The 19,581-nt window shown below is 50.3% G+C and overlaps 1 protein-coding gene across 4 annotated transcripts in view; it reads right to left on the bottom strand.

Annotated features, from left to right (window-relative positions):
- Nucleotides 1-13,946, bottom strand: part of SLC5A11 (solute carrier family 5 member 11) — a 38,101-nt gene extending 24,155 nt beyond the window's left edge. For 3 of the 4 annotated variants that reach the window (XM_032396270.1, XM_032396273.1, XM_032396272.1), the window contains exons 1-4: nucleotides 13,469-13,939; nucleotides 3,826-3,982; nucleotides 1,977-2,048; nucleotides 677-781 (exon numbers count right to left, since the gene is read on the bottom strand). In XM_032396270.1, coding sequence (XP_032252161.1) covers nucleotides 677-781; nucleotides 1,977-2,048; nucleotides 3,826-3,960 — 312 coding nt within the window. In that variant the 5' untranslated portion in view covers nucleotides 3,961-3,982; nucleotides 13,469-13,939. Of the gene's footprint in view, nucleotides 1-676; nucleotides 782-1,976; nucleotides 2,049-3,825; nucleotides 3,983-13,468 lie in introns of all 4 variants that reach the window. The other variant, XM_032396271.1, reaches the window with a different exon arrangement.
- Between the last annotated feature and the right edge of the window lie 5,635 nt (nucleotides 13,947-19,581).

The raw sequence follows: 19,581 nt of genomic DNA, 5'->3' as shown, positions 1-19,581 counted from the left end.
AGTGCATGCCTGCCCGGTCAGTGAAAGTCATACCCTGCACGAGCCCTGCTACACAAGACAGTGTGTCCTATCTCTGGGGTATCTGTGGGGTGCCAGGAAGGTCAAGAACCACTGAACCACAGAACTACATTTTTGTGATGGCCGACTGGTATCCCTCGGGTCCTTCTATCTTCTGCATCCACAAGGGAGAGGTTCTGAGTCCTCTTCTCCCACACATTGGTGTTTTGGGGTCCCAGCCTTCTGGTCCCAGGATCAAGCAAACCCAGACAAGCCTGAAGCTTGCAGATCAAACTGATTTTTGCCGACCAGCGGTGCCTTTGGTGCTTGTTTGTTTTCTCATGAAGTACAACTCTATTTTTAAAAAGTACAGGGTAGGGACGCCTGCGTGGCCTGGTGAGTTGAGCGTCCAATTCTTGGTTTCAGCTCAGGTCGTGATCTCGGGGTCAGGGAATTGGCCCCACCTCGGGCTCTGCACTCAGCAATGGAGACTGCTTGGGATTCTCTCCCTCCGCCCCTCCCCCCACTCATGCTCCCTCTCTCACTCTCTCTCTCTAAAATAAATAAATAAAATCTTTAACAAAAATAAATAAATGAAAGAACAGGGCATTCACACTGTCCCCCAGGATCTACCTAGTAGGCAAAGGGTGAGCTGTACCTGCCCTGGTAAAATACTTACATTTAATTCATAAGCAGTGACAGAAAGGCCTGCAGCAGCGCCTGACCCTGCCAGGCCAACAAAATGTCCACTTCCCACGTTGCTGGCAAACAAGGATGCGCCCACCTGTTAGGAGATGGACAAGTCAGATCTTGGAGGGATGGTCTATGGTACCTTCTCCCCACCCTCAGTTCTTCCCATGCTCCAGAGGGACCAAGACAGAAGGAGAAGTAGAGGAGGCAGGGCCATCCCTAGCCTATCTGGCACCTTTTTTTTCAAATTAGGAAAAGATTCTTCTTCCCCAAGACTCTTACTTCCAACCATCAGAAATTGGCATAATAAACATGTATATTTATGATGGCTAAAATGTGAATTGTGAGCCATAGGGTTGTGCAGTGCACAACATGAACAACTGTATGCAGCATCCCCAGGGAAAAGGATGATGGGTATTGTGGAAGGTGCTTCATGATGAGAATCAGGAAGCCTGTGTTCTATTCCAGTTCTGCTTCTAATTTAGCAATGTAAATAGCCCTCCTGGTAGAACACTAAGTGGCCAAGCTTATATTCAATGATCCCAATCCCTGGTCTCAACTGATTGGACCAGACAGCCCTGGGCACCTGGCCCAAGCTGGGTCAATTACATTTTCTCTCCTGGGAATCTGGAACTGGGACACCATCTCTGTTACTAAATCCTAGCTAGTTTCGATCACTGAGGCCTGCATTCTCTTGGCTAAACATAGAGATTAGCCAGTGATGGAAGGTTGATAAAGATATATTAGTACCAAACTGTGAATTTTTCTTTTATGTAATCAGGAGGATTGATAGAGACTGGCACAGAGGTGGGCATGGGACACAATCAGAGATAAGATATTTTCTGGGGATACTGCCATGGAGGTTGGTGCTCTTCCCATACTGGACTGAACTTGAGAAGATGAAAAGTCTGGAGCAGTGTCTGCCATCTTGTTGCCTGAAGTTGGCCCTGTTTGGGAATAGTGCCCATCCAGAAGAAGAGAAGTTGATATGGACAGATGGAAGGAAGGAAAGAAGGAAAGAAGGGATGGGGGGGAGGGAAACCAGGTCCTAGTGACATCACTTGAGCCCTTGCCCTCAGCCATCCCTAAAACCAGCCTAACTAGATTTTTCCCTTGGGTGAGCTGATGGATCTTTTTTGTTCAAACATTTGCATTGGAGCTAAGCCTTCTCTAGACCGTGACTTTCACACTACATACAACCAGAGTCTTGCGAGACCCAAGGCTAAACATAACATCAGCCCTCGAAGAATCTTCGAGAAGTGACTTTAATTGAATCAAAGATCACTTACTGGCCACCACACCATGTCCCCTCCAGCTAGGAAGTAGCCTTTCACTGTGTCTCTCTTGGTCTTCACTGTGGACTGAAACAAAGAAGAGGGCAGGTAACAATCAGAGGCATCCCAGAGCTCCTGAGCCATGGATTACCAACCGCGAGTCCAGCAGGCCAGATTTGGACATCAAATATAGTTTAGGTTTTTTTTTTTTTAAACCCATGGTTTAAGAGGATTTTAATTTGAATGCTTTAGAGGAGACATAAATTCTTCGGGTCAATACAACCCCTGCCACTCCCTGCTTCACATACTTACGGCTCACCTACGTATTTGAGCTTTCACCCCAGGGCTTATGTAGGAGAGCTCATGATGGGCACCATTTCCTGAGTATCAGTGCAGCGTAGCGTCACAGTAACAGAGCTGGTAGACACCACACTAAGCTTCTAGAGCTCATCTCATGTTAATCCCTACCAACTTCTATGAAGTTGGTGTCATTAGACCACAATCTAACAGATGAAGACCCTGAGGCTCGGAAGCAAACTTACTTATCTTGTGCCGTATTTCTAGATAGCGGAAAGGCCGGGAATTCAGACCCAGGTCTCAATGATTACAGACTCCTACATCCTTCAGTCTGACAACCTCATACGTTGTAGGAATTTATCCTACATTATAGTTGCACACATCTAAAATAATGAGTGTATAAGATTTGTTGATTTGTTGACTGCAACATAGTTTGTGACAGTAAGATAGGAAGCAATCCAAATGACCCTCAGAAGAAGACAGGCTAAATAAATCACGGTACAATCATCTCATGGAATCCTGTGCAACTTTTAAGAAGGCGAGGAAGCATCTATGTACTGATATGAAAAAATAGCCAAGAGACTATGAAAGGTGAAAAATAGCAAGGTGAAAAAACAACATGCAGGGCACCTGGGTGGCTCAGTCGTTAAACATCTGCCTTTGGCTCAGGTCATGATCCCAGGGTCCTGGGATCAAGCCCCACATCGGGCTCCCTGCTCTGCGGGAGGCCTGTTTTCTCCCTTTCCCTCTCTCCCTGCTTGTGTTCCCTCTCTCGCTGTGTCTCTCTCTGTCAGATAAATAAAATCTTTAAAAAAATGTGTATAATAAGCAATTTCCCATTTAAGAAAGAGGTAAATACACACAATAATATTTGCTTGGATTTCCATAAGGAAACTCAAACTAACGTGCAAACAAGTTAACAACAGTAGTTACCTGTGAAGGGAAGTGTAGTAGTGAGACTTTTCACTGTATGTCACTTTAAGTTGCTTTTATTTTTGAACCATGAGGCTGTATTGCCTTTAAAAAACAAAACAGAACAAAACAAAAACAAACCTTCCTTTAAAAAAGAAAAGAGAACATGACCTTCAAAGTGAAGGAAATATGGCTTCTAACTCCAGCTCTGTTACTAACTAACATACAAGGACCTTACATTTTTTTAAAAAAGATTTTATTTGTTTACTTGACACAGCGAGAGAGGGAACACAAGCAGGGGGAGTGGGAGAGGGAGAAGCAGGCTCTCCACAGAGCAGGGAGCCCGATGTGGGGCTTGATTCCAGGACCCTGGGATCATGACCTGAGCCGAAGGCAGACGCTTAATGACTGAGCTACCCAGGCGCCCCAGGAGCTTACATTTTTGAGCCTCAGTTTCCTTGCTTATAAAATGGGTACAGTAGTAGTGTCTTCCTCGTAGACATCTGTGCAAAGTACATGGAGTAACACAAATTTGCAAGCACCTAAGACAGCACCTGATTTATGATCCACACTCGGTCCGTTTTTACAAGTGTCAAGTTCAGATTACTTGATCACCTTGGGCGAGTTTCTTCCCCTGCCTTCCCTGGCGGCTTACCCATAGTCCCACAGCCAGGACAAAGAGGAAGTACAGAACCAGCACGGCGATGTCACCTGGCTCCAGGTTCTTCTGGGGAAAAGCCTCCAGGGGATCTGACTGGGTGGGCTGAGGGCTGCTGGAGCTGCTCTCCATGGTCCTGAGCAAACGTTCACTCCTGCGGGAAGTGCAAATGTGCATCAGATGCCAGAACCAGAGGCGCTTTTCTCACCCTCTCCGCGGCTGCCTCCTCGGAGCACCCAAACCAGAGGACAGCAAGGGGGGAGGATGTGTGGTGGGGACACTTCCCCCGGGAAGGCAGAGCCACCCACCCATCTGTCCGTCCATCCGTTCACTCATTCATTCAGCAAATACAGTGAAGTCACATTCAATCAACTGCTGATTCTTTTTTTTTTTTTTAAGATTTTTTATTTATCTGACAGAGGGAGAGAGAGAGCGAGAGCAGGAACACAAGCAGGGGGAGTGGGAGAGGGAGAAGCAGGCTTCCCGCTGAGCAGGGAGCCCGATGCGGGGCTCGATCCCAGGACCCTGGGACCATGACCTGAGCCTAAGGCAGACGCCCAACGACTGAGCCACCCAGGCGCCCCTCAACTGCTGATTTTTTAGCAATTCAGTCACTCACTTGGCAAAATATTAAAAAGAATAAACAGCATGAATAGTACAGATCGTTTCCCACTCCAAGAGTGTAAGTAAAGCAAGACACCTGAGTTACTCCCCATTTCTGAGGAACCTCTGAGCTGGGTGAAGGTCAAGCTGACCATTTTGTCTGAGGGTCAGCTAGACACTACTGTCTTATTCCAATGCTGGATGGCCCATAAAATTGCACGTATTTAGTGATACATATAGCGCCTCCTAAGTGCTGGGCATCATTCTAAGTGTTTACTATTAGTAAGCACTACTGTCATCATCCCCATTTTACAGATGGTAAAACTGAGGCACAGGGAAGTTAAGTTACTTGCTTAAGTAATACAGCTCAAGTGGCAGAGCTGGGATTTGAAGGCAAACGATCTTGCTCCAGAATCCATACTTTGAACCACTGTCCTAAGCTGTTTCTCAGTATCCTGCATTTGTGTGTAATTTAAGGGATTTCTGTGGTAGGCAGGTAAATGTCCCCCCTCAAGGATGTGTCATTTTAATCCCCAGAACCTGTGAATATGTTAGTTACATGGCCAGAGGACAATCAAATTTGCAGATTTTTTCCTGGATTATCTGAGTGAGCCCAATGCAACCACAGGGTCCTTCAAAGTGAAAGGGAATCAGAAGAGAGAACCAGAGATGACTGTGTGAGAAGGATTTGGCTGAATGTTGCTGGCTTTGAAGATGGAAAAATAGGGACCACAAACCAAGGAACTCAGGCGGCTTCTAGAAGCTGGAAACACAAATTAATGCGTTCCATCCTAGAGCATCCAAAAAGAATTCAGCCCTGCTGTCACCTTGATGTTAGCCCAGTGAGACCCACTTAGAACTTCTGACTTCCAGAACCATAAGATAATAACCTTGTGTTGTTTCAAGCGGCTACACTGCTGGTAATTGTTAACTAATAAAATTCCCAAGTGTGATTTTTGACCATAAGTGATTTAGGCATTGACTTATTCCTGTGTTAATGTGTGACTCCACTCTGGGGGGTTGGGAATGAAAAGACTCAGTCCCTGACCTCTACCATGGGCAGCCCAGTAATGGGGAAATTCACTCATCAGATAACAACATAAAGATGTTCCATATAGGGGAGGTGCTTAGAGGCAGTGTTAAGAATGGGGGCTTAGAAGCCACAGAGCTGGCTCCACCACTGAGCAATCCTGAGAACCAGGACAAATTCTCTAAATGGGCAATAAGAGTGTGTATTGAGAGATTGCGGTGAGCTCATACCTATGAAGGGCTGGGTGCACCGCTTGCACAGTTGTGCCCCATAAATTTTGGCCGCTATTATTATCATGATTAACAGGATTTTCTACAAGATTCAGCGAGTAAGGTAAAGACCACCTCACTGTCAATGAAGAGATCCAAACAGTAGCATAAAAGCTGAGTTTTGGGGGCACCTGGGTGGCTCAGTCGTTAAGCGTCTGCCTTCAGCTCAGGTCATGATCCCAGGGTCCTGGGATCCAGCCCCGCATCAGGCTCCCTGCTCCGCGGGAAGCCTGCTTCTCCCTCTCCCACTCCCCCTGCTGTGTTCCCTCTATCGCTGTGTCTTTCTCTGTCAAATAAATAAATAAAACCTTAAAAAAAATTTTTTTTTTAAAGCTGAGTTTTGAAGAATGAGTCGGTGGTTCTAGATGTGAGAGCAGGGATAAGGGAGCATTCCAGGCCAAGACAACAGCATCTACACACTGAGGTGTGACTAAGCATGTCACAGTTAAGAAACCACCAGATTCTGGGGTGCCTGGGTGGCTCAGTCGGTTGAGCAGCTGACTCTTGATTTCGCCTCCTGTCATGATCTCAGGGTCTTGAGCTCAAACCCCACATCGGGCTCCATGCTGGGTGTGGAGCCTGCTTAAGATTCTGTCTCTCCCTCTGCCTCTCCCCACTCTCTCTCTCTTTCTCTAAAGTAAGTAAGTAGGGCGCCTGGGTGGCTCAGTCATCAAGCATCCGCCTTCGGCTCAGGTCATGATCCCAGGGTCCTAGGTTTGAGCCCCGCATCAGGCTCCCTGCTCAGCAGAGGGTCTGCTTCTCCCTCTGCCCCTCCTCCCACTCATTCTCTCAATCTCTCTCTCTCAAATAAATAAAATCTTCAAAAAAATTAAATAAAAGAAACTACAAAAAAAGATTGAAAATTAAGTAAATAATTAATTTTTTTTAAAGATTTTATTTATTTATTTGAGAGAGAGAGAATGAGAGAGAGGGGGGAGGGTCAGAGGGAGAAACAGACTCCCTGCCGAGCAGGGAGCCCGATGCGGGACTCGATCCAGGGACTCCAGGATCATGACCTGAGCCGAAGGCAGTCACTTAACCAACTGAGCCACCCAGGCGCCCAAATAATTAATTTTTTTAAAAAAGTCGATGCTCTAACTCCACGAGAAATAAAAGGAAATCAATTAATGATAAAATGATGAATGCATCAACATGCAATTGCATTCTGTCTCACTCCACGGGCAGACCCTAAGAGGCAGTCACACACTTGTACCTACGATGCTGAGTAAGTTCTGAATTTAAGATAAATAAAGTCAGAAGCCATTTTATTCCCCAAACTCAGTATAAAAAGTGAATCTGCAAAGGAACACCAGCAAAGAAACTGAACAGTCGACCCTTGAACAGCCTCTGACCCCTCCCTGTGCAGCCGAAAATCCACAGGTAGCTATTGACTCCCCCAGATTTCACTTCAAATAGGCTAGTGTTGACCGGAAGCCTTACCAATAACAGTTGATTAACACATATTTTGTATGTTATATGTACTATATACTGTATTCTTACAATAAAGGTAGAGAAAATAAAATATTAAAAAACATAAGAGAAAATACATTTACAGTACCGCATTGTATTTATATAAAAAAAAAAAAACTATGTGTCAGTGGACCCATGCAGTTAAAACCCATGTTGTTCAAGGGTCGAGTGTATATACACCAAAATGCTTGCATTTGTGAGCATACTTTGTGATTTCATTATTTTTTAAGGAGGCTCTATGCCCAATGGAGGGCTTGAACCCATGACCCTGAGATCAAGAGTCAGATGCTCTACTGACTGAGCCAGCCAGGCGCCCCCAAAGTCCAGGCCACCTGGGTAGCTTAGTTGGTTAAGCGTCTACCTTTAGATTAGGTCATGATCCTGGGGTCCTGGGGTCGGGCTCCGCATCGAGCCCCACATCAGGCCCCTTGCTCAGCGGGAAGCCTGCTTCTCCGTCTCCCACTCCCCCTGCTTGTGTTCCCTCTCTTGCTGTCTCTCTCTCTGTCAAATAAATAAATAAAATCTTAAAAAAAAAAAAAAAGTCCAAGCAATTGCCATGATATGCCATCTTTTTAAGACCAAGCACTCTGAAAAATATCTGAGACAATGTTGTCATGATAAAAGCGGGCACATTCATTGCTTTAAAATTTTTTTTTTAAAAAGCCAACATTTTGTGTTTCACGTAAACTGGAGGTAGGTTCTAGTCTCAGTTATAAGCATGTTGTTCACCCACATGAAGGTCTGGTAGAATATCTGAAAGTTTGTATTGCATGGGGGCAGTTCTGTGTATTTCAGGGAGTCTAGCATCTCTGGCCTCCATTGTACCCCCAAATCACAGTCACAACTGAAAATGCTCCCATACATGCTCAGTGCATCTCCCAATGGGCAGCAATGCATCCGCTGTACGCCTATGCTCTAGGTTAAAGGAAAAGTGAGTCGTGTGATCAGATAGGGGTGGGGGAGGCTTGAGTAGAAGCAAGAAGGGGGGCAGGAAGGTCACGGTGTAATGACTCAGACTTGAGATGAAGTAGAGGGGCAACAGAGGATTTGAGAAGTAATTTGGGGTTAAAATCAGTAAGGCTTGGTGATTAGTCGACAGGGTAATGCTTCTTTCGTGCTTCTGATCAGAGCCTCCCGCAGACAGAACTACCTGATTACTTGGGCAGGATGTTCTTTGTTTCTAGAGTAAATTCCCTCAACTTCAAAACTATTGACATTTTGGGCTGGATCATTCTGTTATGGGGTGGGAAGGCTATCCCATGCACTGTAGGATGTTTAACAACCTCCTGCTACGAGATGTCTTGTTGCCCTAAACGAGGCAGCTGGATGTTCATTTAGACAAGGTGCCTCAGGGGGGCGCTCCAGGATCTTGAATTCCCTTCCCACGCTGAGTATAGCTCTGGACTTCTCCCTGGGGTTTGCACCTTGCTTTGTATTGTTGCAAGGGAGCTCATGGCTGCTCAGACCTCGGACGTGGTGGCCCTCTCCCGGGAAGGGAGGACCCAAGCAAGCAGGGATCCACTGCACTGATGGAAAGGAATGATGGCAGAGGGGGAGAGGGAGGGAGAGAGGGGAGACAGCTGCTACTGGGCTTGCCCAGCTCAGACACTTACTGTGCCCTAATGCGGGAGGAAGGAAGTAGCAGAAGCCGGGATTCCCCTCACCCCTCAGTCTAGATTTCATGATCATTGCCACCTATGAAATGGGGTAATAACCTGCTCCCGACGAACCCAACTGGACCAGACACTTCCAAAGCCTTTGTGCAAGGAAGAGGGAAGGAGGCTGCAATTTCTAGGGTGGGAACAGAGGCCCATAAAGGAAAGGGGTGCCTGGGTGGCTCAGTCGGTTGAGCATCCTGCTCTTGGTTTTGGCTCAGATCATGATTTTGGGGTCAAGAGATCAAGCCCGAGACAGGCTCTGTACTCTGTGCAGAGTCTGCTTGAGATTCTCTCTCTCTCTCTCTCCCCCCCTCTCTCTCGCTTTCTGCCCCTTCCCCCACTCACACTCTCTAAAATTAAATCTTAAAAAAAAAATAATAAAGGAGGGAAAGGCATTCTGGAGGCTCAGGGAGGAGGGGGCTAGATGGTCCGTCAGGTTATCTCAGGAATGAAATCCCTATTAGGTACTGTTACTGCACATTACCGGCGAGGTGAGAACTTGTGGCTCTGGGAGGTTTGGCATCATGTCCAAAGCCAGGGCTCGAACCCACATCTGTGTGGTTTCATAGCCTGTGTTTTTAAACACTTCAACCTGCTGCTTCCAAATCCGGGGGCTTTGGGGAAGGTGAGGGCTAGGAGCTTGGGAAGCAGTTCAAGGTGGAGATTGATGCTGAACTGGGCAGGAAGGTAGATTGTTCTAGAACCCAGCAGGTCTGCAAGGGAGGCAGGAGGGGCGGGCAGTGGGCCGACCGTGGGGCCAGCCCCTCCCCCAGCTGCCCCTTGCAGGCCTCTGCCCGCCAGGCACCGAGGGCGGTGGGGGCGGATAAACAACCTATTCATCACGGCTCTGGGCAAACTGGCACCGACTCCAGGCTCTTCCTGAGTGCCCGGGAGGTGGGGGCCCTGCCAGGGGCCAGGAGGGACTGGCCCTTCTGCACGGCAGGACTAGGAGCAGAGACCAGCGAAGCTGGGAACCCCGGTGCTGCCACTTCGGCCACACGCTCACAGGCTAACGCGCCCCTTCTCGGCGATTCCGTGAGCACTGTGTGCCAGGCGTGGAACCCCCTTCACAGCTGGCCTCTTACTGCATCTGGTCACCCTGGTGAGGCAGACACAGTTACCAGTCCCCTTACAGGTGCGAAAGGGAGGCATGAAGAGGGAACAGTGAGCTGGGGTTCGGGTCCTAGCCCCTTGCTTCTAGGGCACAGAACTGCCGGAGGTGGGATTCGAACCCAGGTCCTCAACTGCAGACACCGCCATCACCCAATACTGACTGCTCTGTCTTTATTCCCTCCCTTCCTCCCAACCTCCTTCCCCGTCTGCTCCCCTCCCTCACTCCTTCCCTCCATCCTTCTGGTTTTCTTCCACATTTATTAGGCACCAGCTGCATGCCAAGCTCTGTGCTAGACGCAGAGGACAAAGTAGTGAACAAGGCGGGCAGGTCCCCTGTCCTGGTGGGTTCTTCCGCCGGCCCAGGCAGCCCTTGGCCCTTGCACTGCTCCAGGATGGCCAAGCTGGGGGTGGGCTCCGGCTTCCCCTCCTGTGAGGGACCCTCTGTGTGGGAGGGCCGGGTTAAGGGGAGTCTGGCTTTGGACAAAGCCGGCGTTGTAACATCGGCTTTGTTTGTCAGAACACCCTGGCCTCGCGGTCACCGATGGGCCAGAGAACAAAGGAAGCTCAGCACCCAGGGACGGCTGCTCACCCTTTTCCTTGCAGCCGTTACATAATTTGCCATAGCAGATGTGGAAATTTTCCACGCCCCAGTGCGAGGACAAGACTGGGAAACTCGGCTGCAGGTGGGGTGGGGGCATTTGGTTCCGTAGGTTGGCTCCCCTGTGTGCGTCCACGGCGGGCGGGGAGGAGTGCAACATCATTCTTTAACTTTTGTGCATCTTGAAACATTTCATAACAAAAGAAAAATGAACAGAACAAAATTTACAGCATAAAACTATCTGCGTATGTTAAATACATTCCAAGACACAAAATAGCTCGGAAGTATTTTGCCAGGTTGCAGGCTTATTTGCCGAAGAATGTCAAACACATCAGTGGGGACAGAGAATGAGAGACAGAGAGATACTAGGGAGGGGCCCTGCAGGGACCAGAGATGACAGCTTTACTACAGGTTTTAATTATAGACAAGAACTCTCCAGAAAGGAGATGTGCTCTAATAAAGATGTTAGAACTGCATGGCCCGGTTCACATCCCAGCTCTACCTCTTACTAGCTCCGTGATCTTGGGCCAGCAAACACTGTGGGCACCTGGGTGGCTCAGTCAATTAAGTGTCTGATCTTGACCTCAGCTCAGGTCTTGATCTCGGGGTTCTGAGTTCAAGCCCTGCATTAAAAAAGCCCTTACTTGGGGCACCTGGGTGGCTCAGTCAGTTAAGCGTCTGCCTTCAGCTCAGGTCATGATGTCAGGGTCCTGGGATCGAGTCCCGCATCGGGCTCCTTGCTCAGCAGGGAGCCTGCTTCTCCCTCTGCCTGCCGCACCCCCTGCTTGTACTCTCTCTCCCTCTCTCTCTCTGACAAAGAAATAAAAATCTTAAAAAAAAAAAAAAAGCCCCTCCTTAAAAAAAAAAAAAAATGGAGATAGTAATCAGACCTGTCACAGGTTTGTTAAGAGCATTAGGTGAGTTCATTTTACAACATGATTAGGTCTAGAATACTTGGGTCTGTCCCTGTCCTTGTTATAAAAAAAAAAGAAAGAGCCTGGACTTTGTGGTCCAGCAGATCCTGACCACCTACATGTGTGAATCTCATTTTAAATGCACAGCACCCAAAGAGGTCAGGTCTTGGATTAACCCCATTGAAAGGTGAGGAAAACAAAGCCGAGGCCCTGGGCCCAAGGTCACAGTGCTGGTAAATGACTGAACCCAGGTCCAGCCCAGGCTTAACCCCTGAGCTCATAACCACCGCCCGGCACGTGGACCCTTGGCAGGGAAAATTCCAGGGGTGATGACCTTCGATGATGACCTTGTCTCATAATTTCCTAGAGAACAGAGCATCCAAATGCAAACATGGCCTCTCCAACAAAACTCATCCTATTTGGAGACCATGCTCTTCAACCTCAGTACACCCCCATCCCACACAGGAGGCCACTTCGCCCACCCTGACACTCATACATGACACTCGCGAGCCTAAAGTCCTGTGTTCATCACGGACTCATCCATCCAGTGGTCCTTGAGCACCTACCATGTGCCTGAGGACGGCAGCGGCCACGGAATGCCAACACACCCCCAAAGCATTTACAGTGTCTCTTTCTCGATTCCCAGAATCTGATGGCCCCTAATTCATTCCCCTCTGCCTGAAATGCTCTTCCCTACGGCCTCAGTGTGACCAGCTTGACCCATCCTTCAGATGTCACCCAACCGTCCCTTCCCCAGAGGAGCATTCTCTCAGCCTCAATCTAAATCGGGTCCTTAAGTGATCTGCCATCATAGCAAACACTTTTTCCCCACTGTCTGTAGAAACAAACAGCACATCTGAAGTCCTCACGGCCCGTGCCCGAGACCGTGGAAGCTCCTTGAAGGCAGGGACTGTGTCTGCCTTACTCACTTGGTGTCCCCAAAGCTGCCACTCAATATACATCTGTGTAACAAATACGGGATTTTCAGAGCTTTTGCTATATACATATACCCCTGCACGTTGTGGGCCCTCCTCCCCACAGTCCTATCCCCAGGACCTGGGGAGGACACCTCTCTCCTCCGCGTCCCCAGGATCACTCAGCAGAACACTATTGGAAACACAGACGTTGTGGGTCAGCTCTCAGCTGTTGATGGTTGAGTCTCGGCTCTGCCACTCACGATCTGTGCAAACTCAGGCATGTTTCTTAATGGCTTTCCGTCCGTCTGTGAGTTAGGGTGGCTGTGTCCTAGTGAGACCAGGGTGACTGTCCAGTGAGACCAGGTCTGGGAAGGGAAGCCCTCTGCACGTGCCCAGCACGTTTCAGTGAAACTCAGATTTGCCCTGGTGGCAGCAACGTATCCTGCCAGCCTTCTGCTGTTACATAGATATTTCCACCCGCATTTCTCTTTGGGTCCTTCCGAGACGCCACGCCTAGAGGCTGGGCTGGGCTGGGCTGGGCTGGGGTTTATAATCCCCTTTAACAGATAAGAATCTGAGGGGCGCCTGGGTGGCTCAGTTGTTAAGCCTCTGCCTTCGGCTCAGGTCATGATCCCAGGGTCCCGGGATCGAGCCCCCGCATCAGGCTCCCTGCTCGGTGGGGAGCCTGTTTCTCCCTCTCCCACTCCCCCTGCTTGTGTTCCCTCTCTCGCTGTGTCTCTCTCTGTCAAATAAATAAATAAAATCTTAAAGAAAAAAAAAAAAAAAACGGTAAGAATCTGAGGCTCAGTGAGCTGAGTCTCTGAACTTGGATTGTGGAAGAACAGGGACCCATGCCTGGTGCCCCTGGCTGTCCACCCCCGCCAAACGCACTCCACTGGCCTGGTATGTGAGGCGCCTTCTCCAAGGAGAGGAGCCATGCCCCCCCGCCCGGGGCCCCCTGCTCACAGCTGGAGTCCTCTCTGCCACCACGTCCTCCTGTCCCCAGACCAACCTCCCCAGTTTGGAGAATGGCTGTCAGGTTGGGCGGGGTGCAGGTAGGAATCTTACCTTCCTCCAGATGCAGGGCTCGCCTGCCCGGGGGCCGGTCCGTGGCCTCGGAGGCAGGAGGGGGCTGCGAGAAGGGGGGATGCCTGGGTTCCCTCTCCCCTCACAGCCAGAGCTTGCGAGGACAGGGCCACCCTCTCCTGCACCGCCTACAGCTGAGAGCCTCCTTGCGGGTCAAACTCCAAATTCCAGCCTCACTGCAGCAGGGATCAGAGGAAGAGAATGATCTCCCCAGGCAGAGGAGCAGCTAGGCCTAGCGCTGAACCCTTGAACTTGAACTCCACGCAGGCCCGTGTGGGGAGGAGGGCATGCCCTGAGCTCCGCCCCTCCACAGCCTCCATGGGGGGCCCTCACCTGGAGGGGGGCCCATGGCAGGGAGGGGCAGGGGAGCCGGAGCCCCGCACTGTCCTGCTTCACTCACCCACTCCTCCACTGGCCCGCCTCCACTCTGGGGACAGGCGGGCTTGGGACGGGCTGGCGGGAGGCGGGGGAGGAATGCTGCCGAGGGAGGCCGGGGACAGCGGAAAAATCCCAGGAGGGCCCTTGCAGCCAGGGCCCCACCACCGCGGCCGCAGGGACAGTGCCCAAGCTTTGTTCAGCCCCTTTTCCCTGGATGTGCTCCAGACCAAGGCAGGACAAAAGAAAGACAAGGCGTCTGGAGCCCCGGGGAGCTGTCAGGAGCGACCCAGCCACGGCCAGGGGCCCATGACACCAAGACAGGCAGGTAATGGAGGACAGCAGAAGGCTTTCACGGGGAAAAAAAAAAAAAAGTACTAGCATTTACAAACCAGGAGACTTGAAACAAGGCTCTGATTTCCCACGTTCACAGGACATTCTGAAGATCTGGCCATGCCAGGTCCACATGGTCACAGGACAGCAACTGGCCAGAGCAGAGTCATGGCCACCCTTTGTCGCCACAGACCGCCACCTCAAGCCCACCTGTCTCCTTCAGTAGCCCCAGCTGGGCCCTGGGTGCGCAGCCGCCCGCACAGCATGATTCTGAAAGGCCAGTGACGGTGACCACACACGAGGCTTCGGTCCTTCCAAGGGCTTGCTTTCCATGTCTTTGCTCACTTGGTCTTCGCAATGACCCTCTAAGACAAATTGTCCGACTATCTCCCTTTCACTGATGAGGAAGGAGAGGTAAAGGCAGTAACGGAGGAGAGTGGGAAGACAGGCAGGCAGGGGCCAGGGTCCCCGTCCTGAGAGGAAACTACCCTTAAAAGGAAAAAGCCCCCTATCCTGTTCTAGGCTTTCCAGAAAGGAAGGGAATGGCCTTGGGCGGCCTAACCCAAGCCCCGGGGGGCCAGCTCAACAGCCACTGGGTTAAACAAAGAGCTTGATCCGGTGCCCGAGGCTGGCTGGCATGCCTTAGGGCAGGTGTGGCCTCCGCCCTTTTGGTCCCGGAGGCTATGAAACATCACCCCAGAAGGAGCCCTCGCCTCTTTCCCATGTGAACAAGTACCTGATATGTAGATGAACACGTGGACAAAAACGTGATTGGGTGACAGGTGCATGGAGGGTGAAGCTGATTAAACAGCCTGCCCATAACCTCCTAAAAACCCTAGACTGAGAAACTTCAATCAATAAACTTTGCTTTGCTGCCCACCACTCTTCGTTTGGTCTACCTCTTCGCTCTTCAAAGAGGGCTGACAAAGAGCCCCGGGCACCGAAGGAAAAGAAATACTGAAACAGCAGGCCAGTAACGGGGTGCCTGGGTGGCTCCGTCGGTTAAGCGTCTGACTCTTGATTTCAGCTCGGGTCATGATCTCGGGGTCGTGAGATCGAGCCCCGGGTCAGGCTCTGCGCTCAGCGTGGAATGTGCTCGAGGTTCTGTCTCCCTCTGCCTCTGCCCCTCCCCACCTCATTCACAAGTGAACGCACGTGCTCGCTCTCAAATAAAAAGAGGCCAGTAACTTGCCCGAGGCCACCCAGCTGTGAACAGCAGGATTCGCACCTGAACCCAGAGTCCTACAGGAGCAGGGGAGAAGGGGGAGTCTGCCTTGGAAGGACGGGCATACAGAGGAGACAGCTGGAACTGGAAGAGGGGAGCAGACAGGAGGCCAGGGAAGGGCCAGCCTGCACCTGTGGTCTGGGGCCATAGGAAGGCAGTGGGTGCTATAGAAGTGATTGTTCCTCCAGCCCGGGGCCCAGCCCTGACCGCATGCGTGGGGGGCCACAGGCATGTTTGGGGGTCAGAGCACTTACAGAAGAGGCCCGTGGGTGAGCCGGGCCGGCCAGCTGGACGTGCACTGGAGAGCATGTGTCCCAGCCAAAGGGGAGGGGCATGACCCAGCTCTAATGTGGGGAACCCAGACCCAATGGGGCCACACCTTCCACCTGTTCCAGAAACATAAGTCCAAAATTTTGTATAGTCACATGACTGTTCATCTGTGTGTGCCAGGCGTGGCCCCCTGGCCACGGGCTCATCCCCTCTGACCGCTACCCTGATTTTCTACCCTCTCTTGGGGCTGTGAAGAACAGGAGAGGACAATGGCGCAACCAGCTGGGAGAGCTTTTTGGAAGTTTCTTACTCCCCAGGTGAACACACCCCTACTCTGTGGCTCAGCAGTTCCGCTCTCAGGTGTTTATCTGGGTTCATCCACGGGCGAAGGGATGGGGAAGACCGTGCTGGTGTTCAGCAGGAACGAGCCACTGGCAGGCACCACCACGGGTGGACCTCAGAAGCTGAGGCAGACGTGAAGGAGTACACGTACCTGTGATTCTGGAGCCGGGGCGCAGCGCTGTGGCTGCAGGGTCCCCGCGCTGACCAGGTCCGGCCGCTCGCTGCCGACCAAATCTTTTCGAAGGCAGAGAAACTTTCTCCAGAGTGCTGAAAATACTTACAGGTTTATATAAGGAACACGTGAGACAAAGGTAGGCAGTGAAGGTCAGGTCATCAGTGTCTTCGGGTCAATCGTGGGCGGGGTCTTGCTGGCTCAGGGTCGTGCTTACTGCTGGAGGGGGTAGATTCAGGTCGGACGCAGGATGCTTTCCCTGCCCAGCCTTCTGCCTGAGTTATGAGATAAGCTGGAAAGAACTTAATTGATTTTTTTTTTTTTAAGATTTTATTTATTTGGCAGAGAGAGAGGGAGAGCACAAGCGGGGGGAGCTGCAGAGGGAGAGGGAGATGCAGGCTGAGCCACCCAGAGGCCCAAGAACTTAATCAATTAGAAAAGTTAAGGTCAGGGCGCCTGGGTGGCTCAGTTGGTTAAGCGACTGCCTTCGGCTCAGGTCATGATCCTGGAGTCCCGGGATCGAGTCCCGCATCGGGCTCCCTGCTCGGCAGGGAGTCTGCTTCTCCCTCTCACCCTCCCCCCTCTCATGTGCTTGCTCTCTCTCATTCTCTCTCTCTCAAATAAATAAATAAAAAATCTTTAAAAAAAAAAAAAAGAAAAGAAAAGTTAAGGTCAAAATGGAGGTTGTTGAAGTCCTCTTTCAATTCCATTTCTATGAGATTCAAGAACAGGAAAGATGGGGGCACCTGGGTGGGTGGTTCAGTTGGTTAAACGTCTGCCTTCGGCTCAGGTGGTGATCCCAGGGTCCTAGGATCAACTCCCCGCTCAGTGGGGAGCCTGTTTCTCCTTTCTGTCCCCCTGCCTTCGTGCTTGCATGCGCTCGCTCTCCCTCTCAAATAAATAAAATCTTAAAAAACAAAAACAAAAACAGGAGAGAATGTACCAACAAGGAGTTGTGCAAATTCAGTCCATGCTTCTCTGGTGGCAGAGGCTGTGGTCCTTGCCCAAATATTACCTCCCAGGAGCTAGTCCCAGCCTATTGTCTCCACCGGAGAATGCAGTCCCAATGTTGCCAAAGTAAGTCTGCGTTTTACGTGAACCCTCCTGATTTATAAGGTTCGGCAAGTAATTTGATATTAACAAAAAGAAGTTAAAACATTGTCATTTGTAACCCTGTGTGATACTGATGTTGTAATTTATAATAACAGATACTTGGTCTTTGTCACCATTTCGGGCACGGAGCTCCTAAAACCCTTGGAATTTTTTGAGCAGATAAGAGAGATCAAGGTGACTTTTGTTATGTTAATGAGGTGACTTTTGGACCCACCCAAAAGGGTGGGGGCAGGACCCTGTGTCTAAAAGGGTTGGAACCTTCCGTCCCACGCACTGATCTCTGGGGACGGCGGGAGAGGGAATTGGAGGTTGAGTAAATCGCCAGTGGCAATGATTTAATCAATCGTGACTGTGTAATAAAGCCACTATAAAAACCCAAAAAGGACAGGGTTTGGAGATCTTTGGGGTTGTTGAACACATGGGGGTTGGAGAAGAGTGGGGTCCGTGGAGAGAGAGGGTGTGGAAACTCCACCCCTCTTTCCCCCTTGCCTTGCCTATGGATCCTTACGTGATAGACAGCTAATCTAGTAAGTAAAATGTTTCTCTGAGTTCTGTGAGCCACTCTAGGAACCTCCATCTAGAGCGGGTGGGTCAGAAGCACAGGAGAGGACTGGGACTTCCAAAGTGGGGGAGGGGGCAGTCTCGTGGGACCGAGCCCGTCACCTGTGAGTTCACACACTGTCTCCAAGTAGATCGGTGTCAAAATTGAGCTGAACTGTAGGACGCCAGCTGGTGTCACGGAATTGCGTGGTGGTGTGGGGGAAAGACCCACGCGGTCGAGGGCTTGGGGTCACAATCTTACTCAGTACCCTCATGTCCCACCCCTCCTACTATGGAATCCAGGCTGACCTCAACTCCAGGTAGGGACTCCTACCTGAGGTTTTCCACAGTCTTTTAGAGACACCGATACCCACCCACTTACCCCCTGGATAAGGCAAGCTTTTCCAGCGGACGGCCAGGGGTGATTCCGAGGAAACCCGGTAAGTCCAGTAAAACCAAGTCCATAAGTAAATACAAGAGTAAAACGAGACACATTTTTTGACTTAGTAACTATGAGACCTGGAGCAAGTCTCTGCGCCTCCCAGGAGCCTTCAGCTCCCTCCCGGTGCAAAGGGATGTTCTTAATGCCCACTTCGCAGGGGAATAAATGAAGATTAAACAAGATCCCCCGAGAAGCATCTCCCCTGGGACGGTGCTCGGTCCACGTTGGCTCTGTCCTTCTCCTCCCCACCTAAGTTAAACCATGAGCTGCCTGCCTTGCATTTAGTTGAGAATCTCAAAGCCTTTTTCTTTATGATGGATCCAACGAGGAAAAATTGTACATTTTCATTTTTTCTCCTCTCTCTCTCTTTTCTTTTGTTTTTTTTGTTGTTGTTGTTCCCCAGGTCAGGGTTCTCACAAACCTGAGTGGACTTCTATTTGCGAGTGGCTGCAGGACTGTGGGGGGAGGGAGGGGCTGGCGGGGGGGGGCAGGACAGGCAGACCCTGGTCCTCATTCCAGCTTCTCTGCTCTTAGCTGTGTGTTCTGGTATAAATGAATCAAGTGCTCTGAGCCCACATTCTCTCCTCTGAAAAGTGAAGATGTCATCATAGTGCTGAGCTATTTTATCGGGAAGGCTCAATGAGATAATACCTATAATGTTCTTTGTATTTTTTTTTAAGATTTTATTTATTTATTTGACAGAGAGAGACACAGTGAGAGAGGGAACACAAGTGGGGAGTGGGAGAGGGAGAAGCACGCTTCCCACGGAGCAGGGAGCCCGATGCGGGGCTCAATCCCAGGACCCTGGGACCATGACCCGAGCCGAAGGCAGACGCTTAATGACTGAGCCACCCAGGTGCCCCATCTTTGTATTTTTTTTTTTAAGATTTATTTATTTGTCAGAGAGAGAGAGTTCATGAGCAGTGGGGGGCTGGGGAGAGCAGAGAGAGAGGGAGAAGCAGACTCCCTGCTGAGCGCGGAGCCCATCCCGGGACCCTGAGATCACGACCAGAGCTGAAACCAAGAGTCGGACCCCTAACTGACTGAGCCACCCCGGCGCTCCTATAATGTTCTTTATACTACTAAGATGCTACTTTTCTTTTTTTCTCTCATTATTTCCCGAATGTCCAGTGGAGTTTTCCAGAAGCCACACAACATGAGATGTCACCACGGACAGAATGCTGGAGCAGATGTGAGAATCCAGCTGTCTCCTATTAAACCAGACATTCAAGAGCTTTGCAAATATGTGGAACAATGCCACCCTTCTCACTAAATCTTTCAAG

Source organism: Phoca vitulina, unplaced genomic scaffold, assembly GCF_004348235.1.
Source record: "Phoca vitulina isolate PV1807 unplaced genomic scaffold, GSC_HSeal_1.0 scaffold90, whole genome shotgun sequence".
In the NCBI taxonomy this organism is placed as follows: Eukaryota; Metazoa; Chordata; class Mammalia; order Carnivora; family Phocidae; genus Phoca; species Phoca vitulina.
Note: the sequence above shows the minus strand (reverse complement) of the source record. Positions and strands in the feature narration are given on the sequence as shown.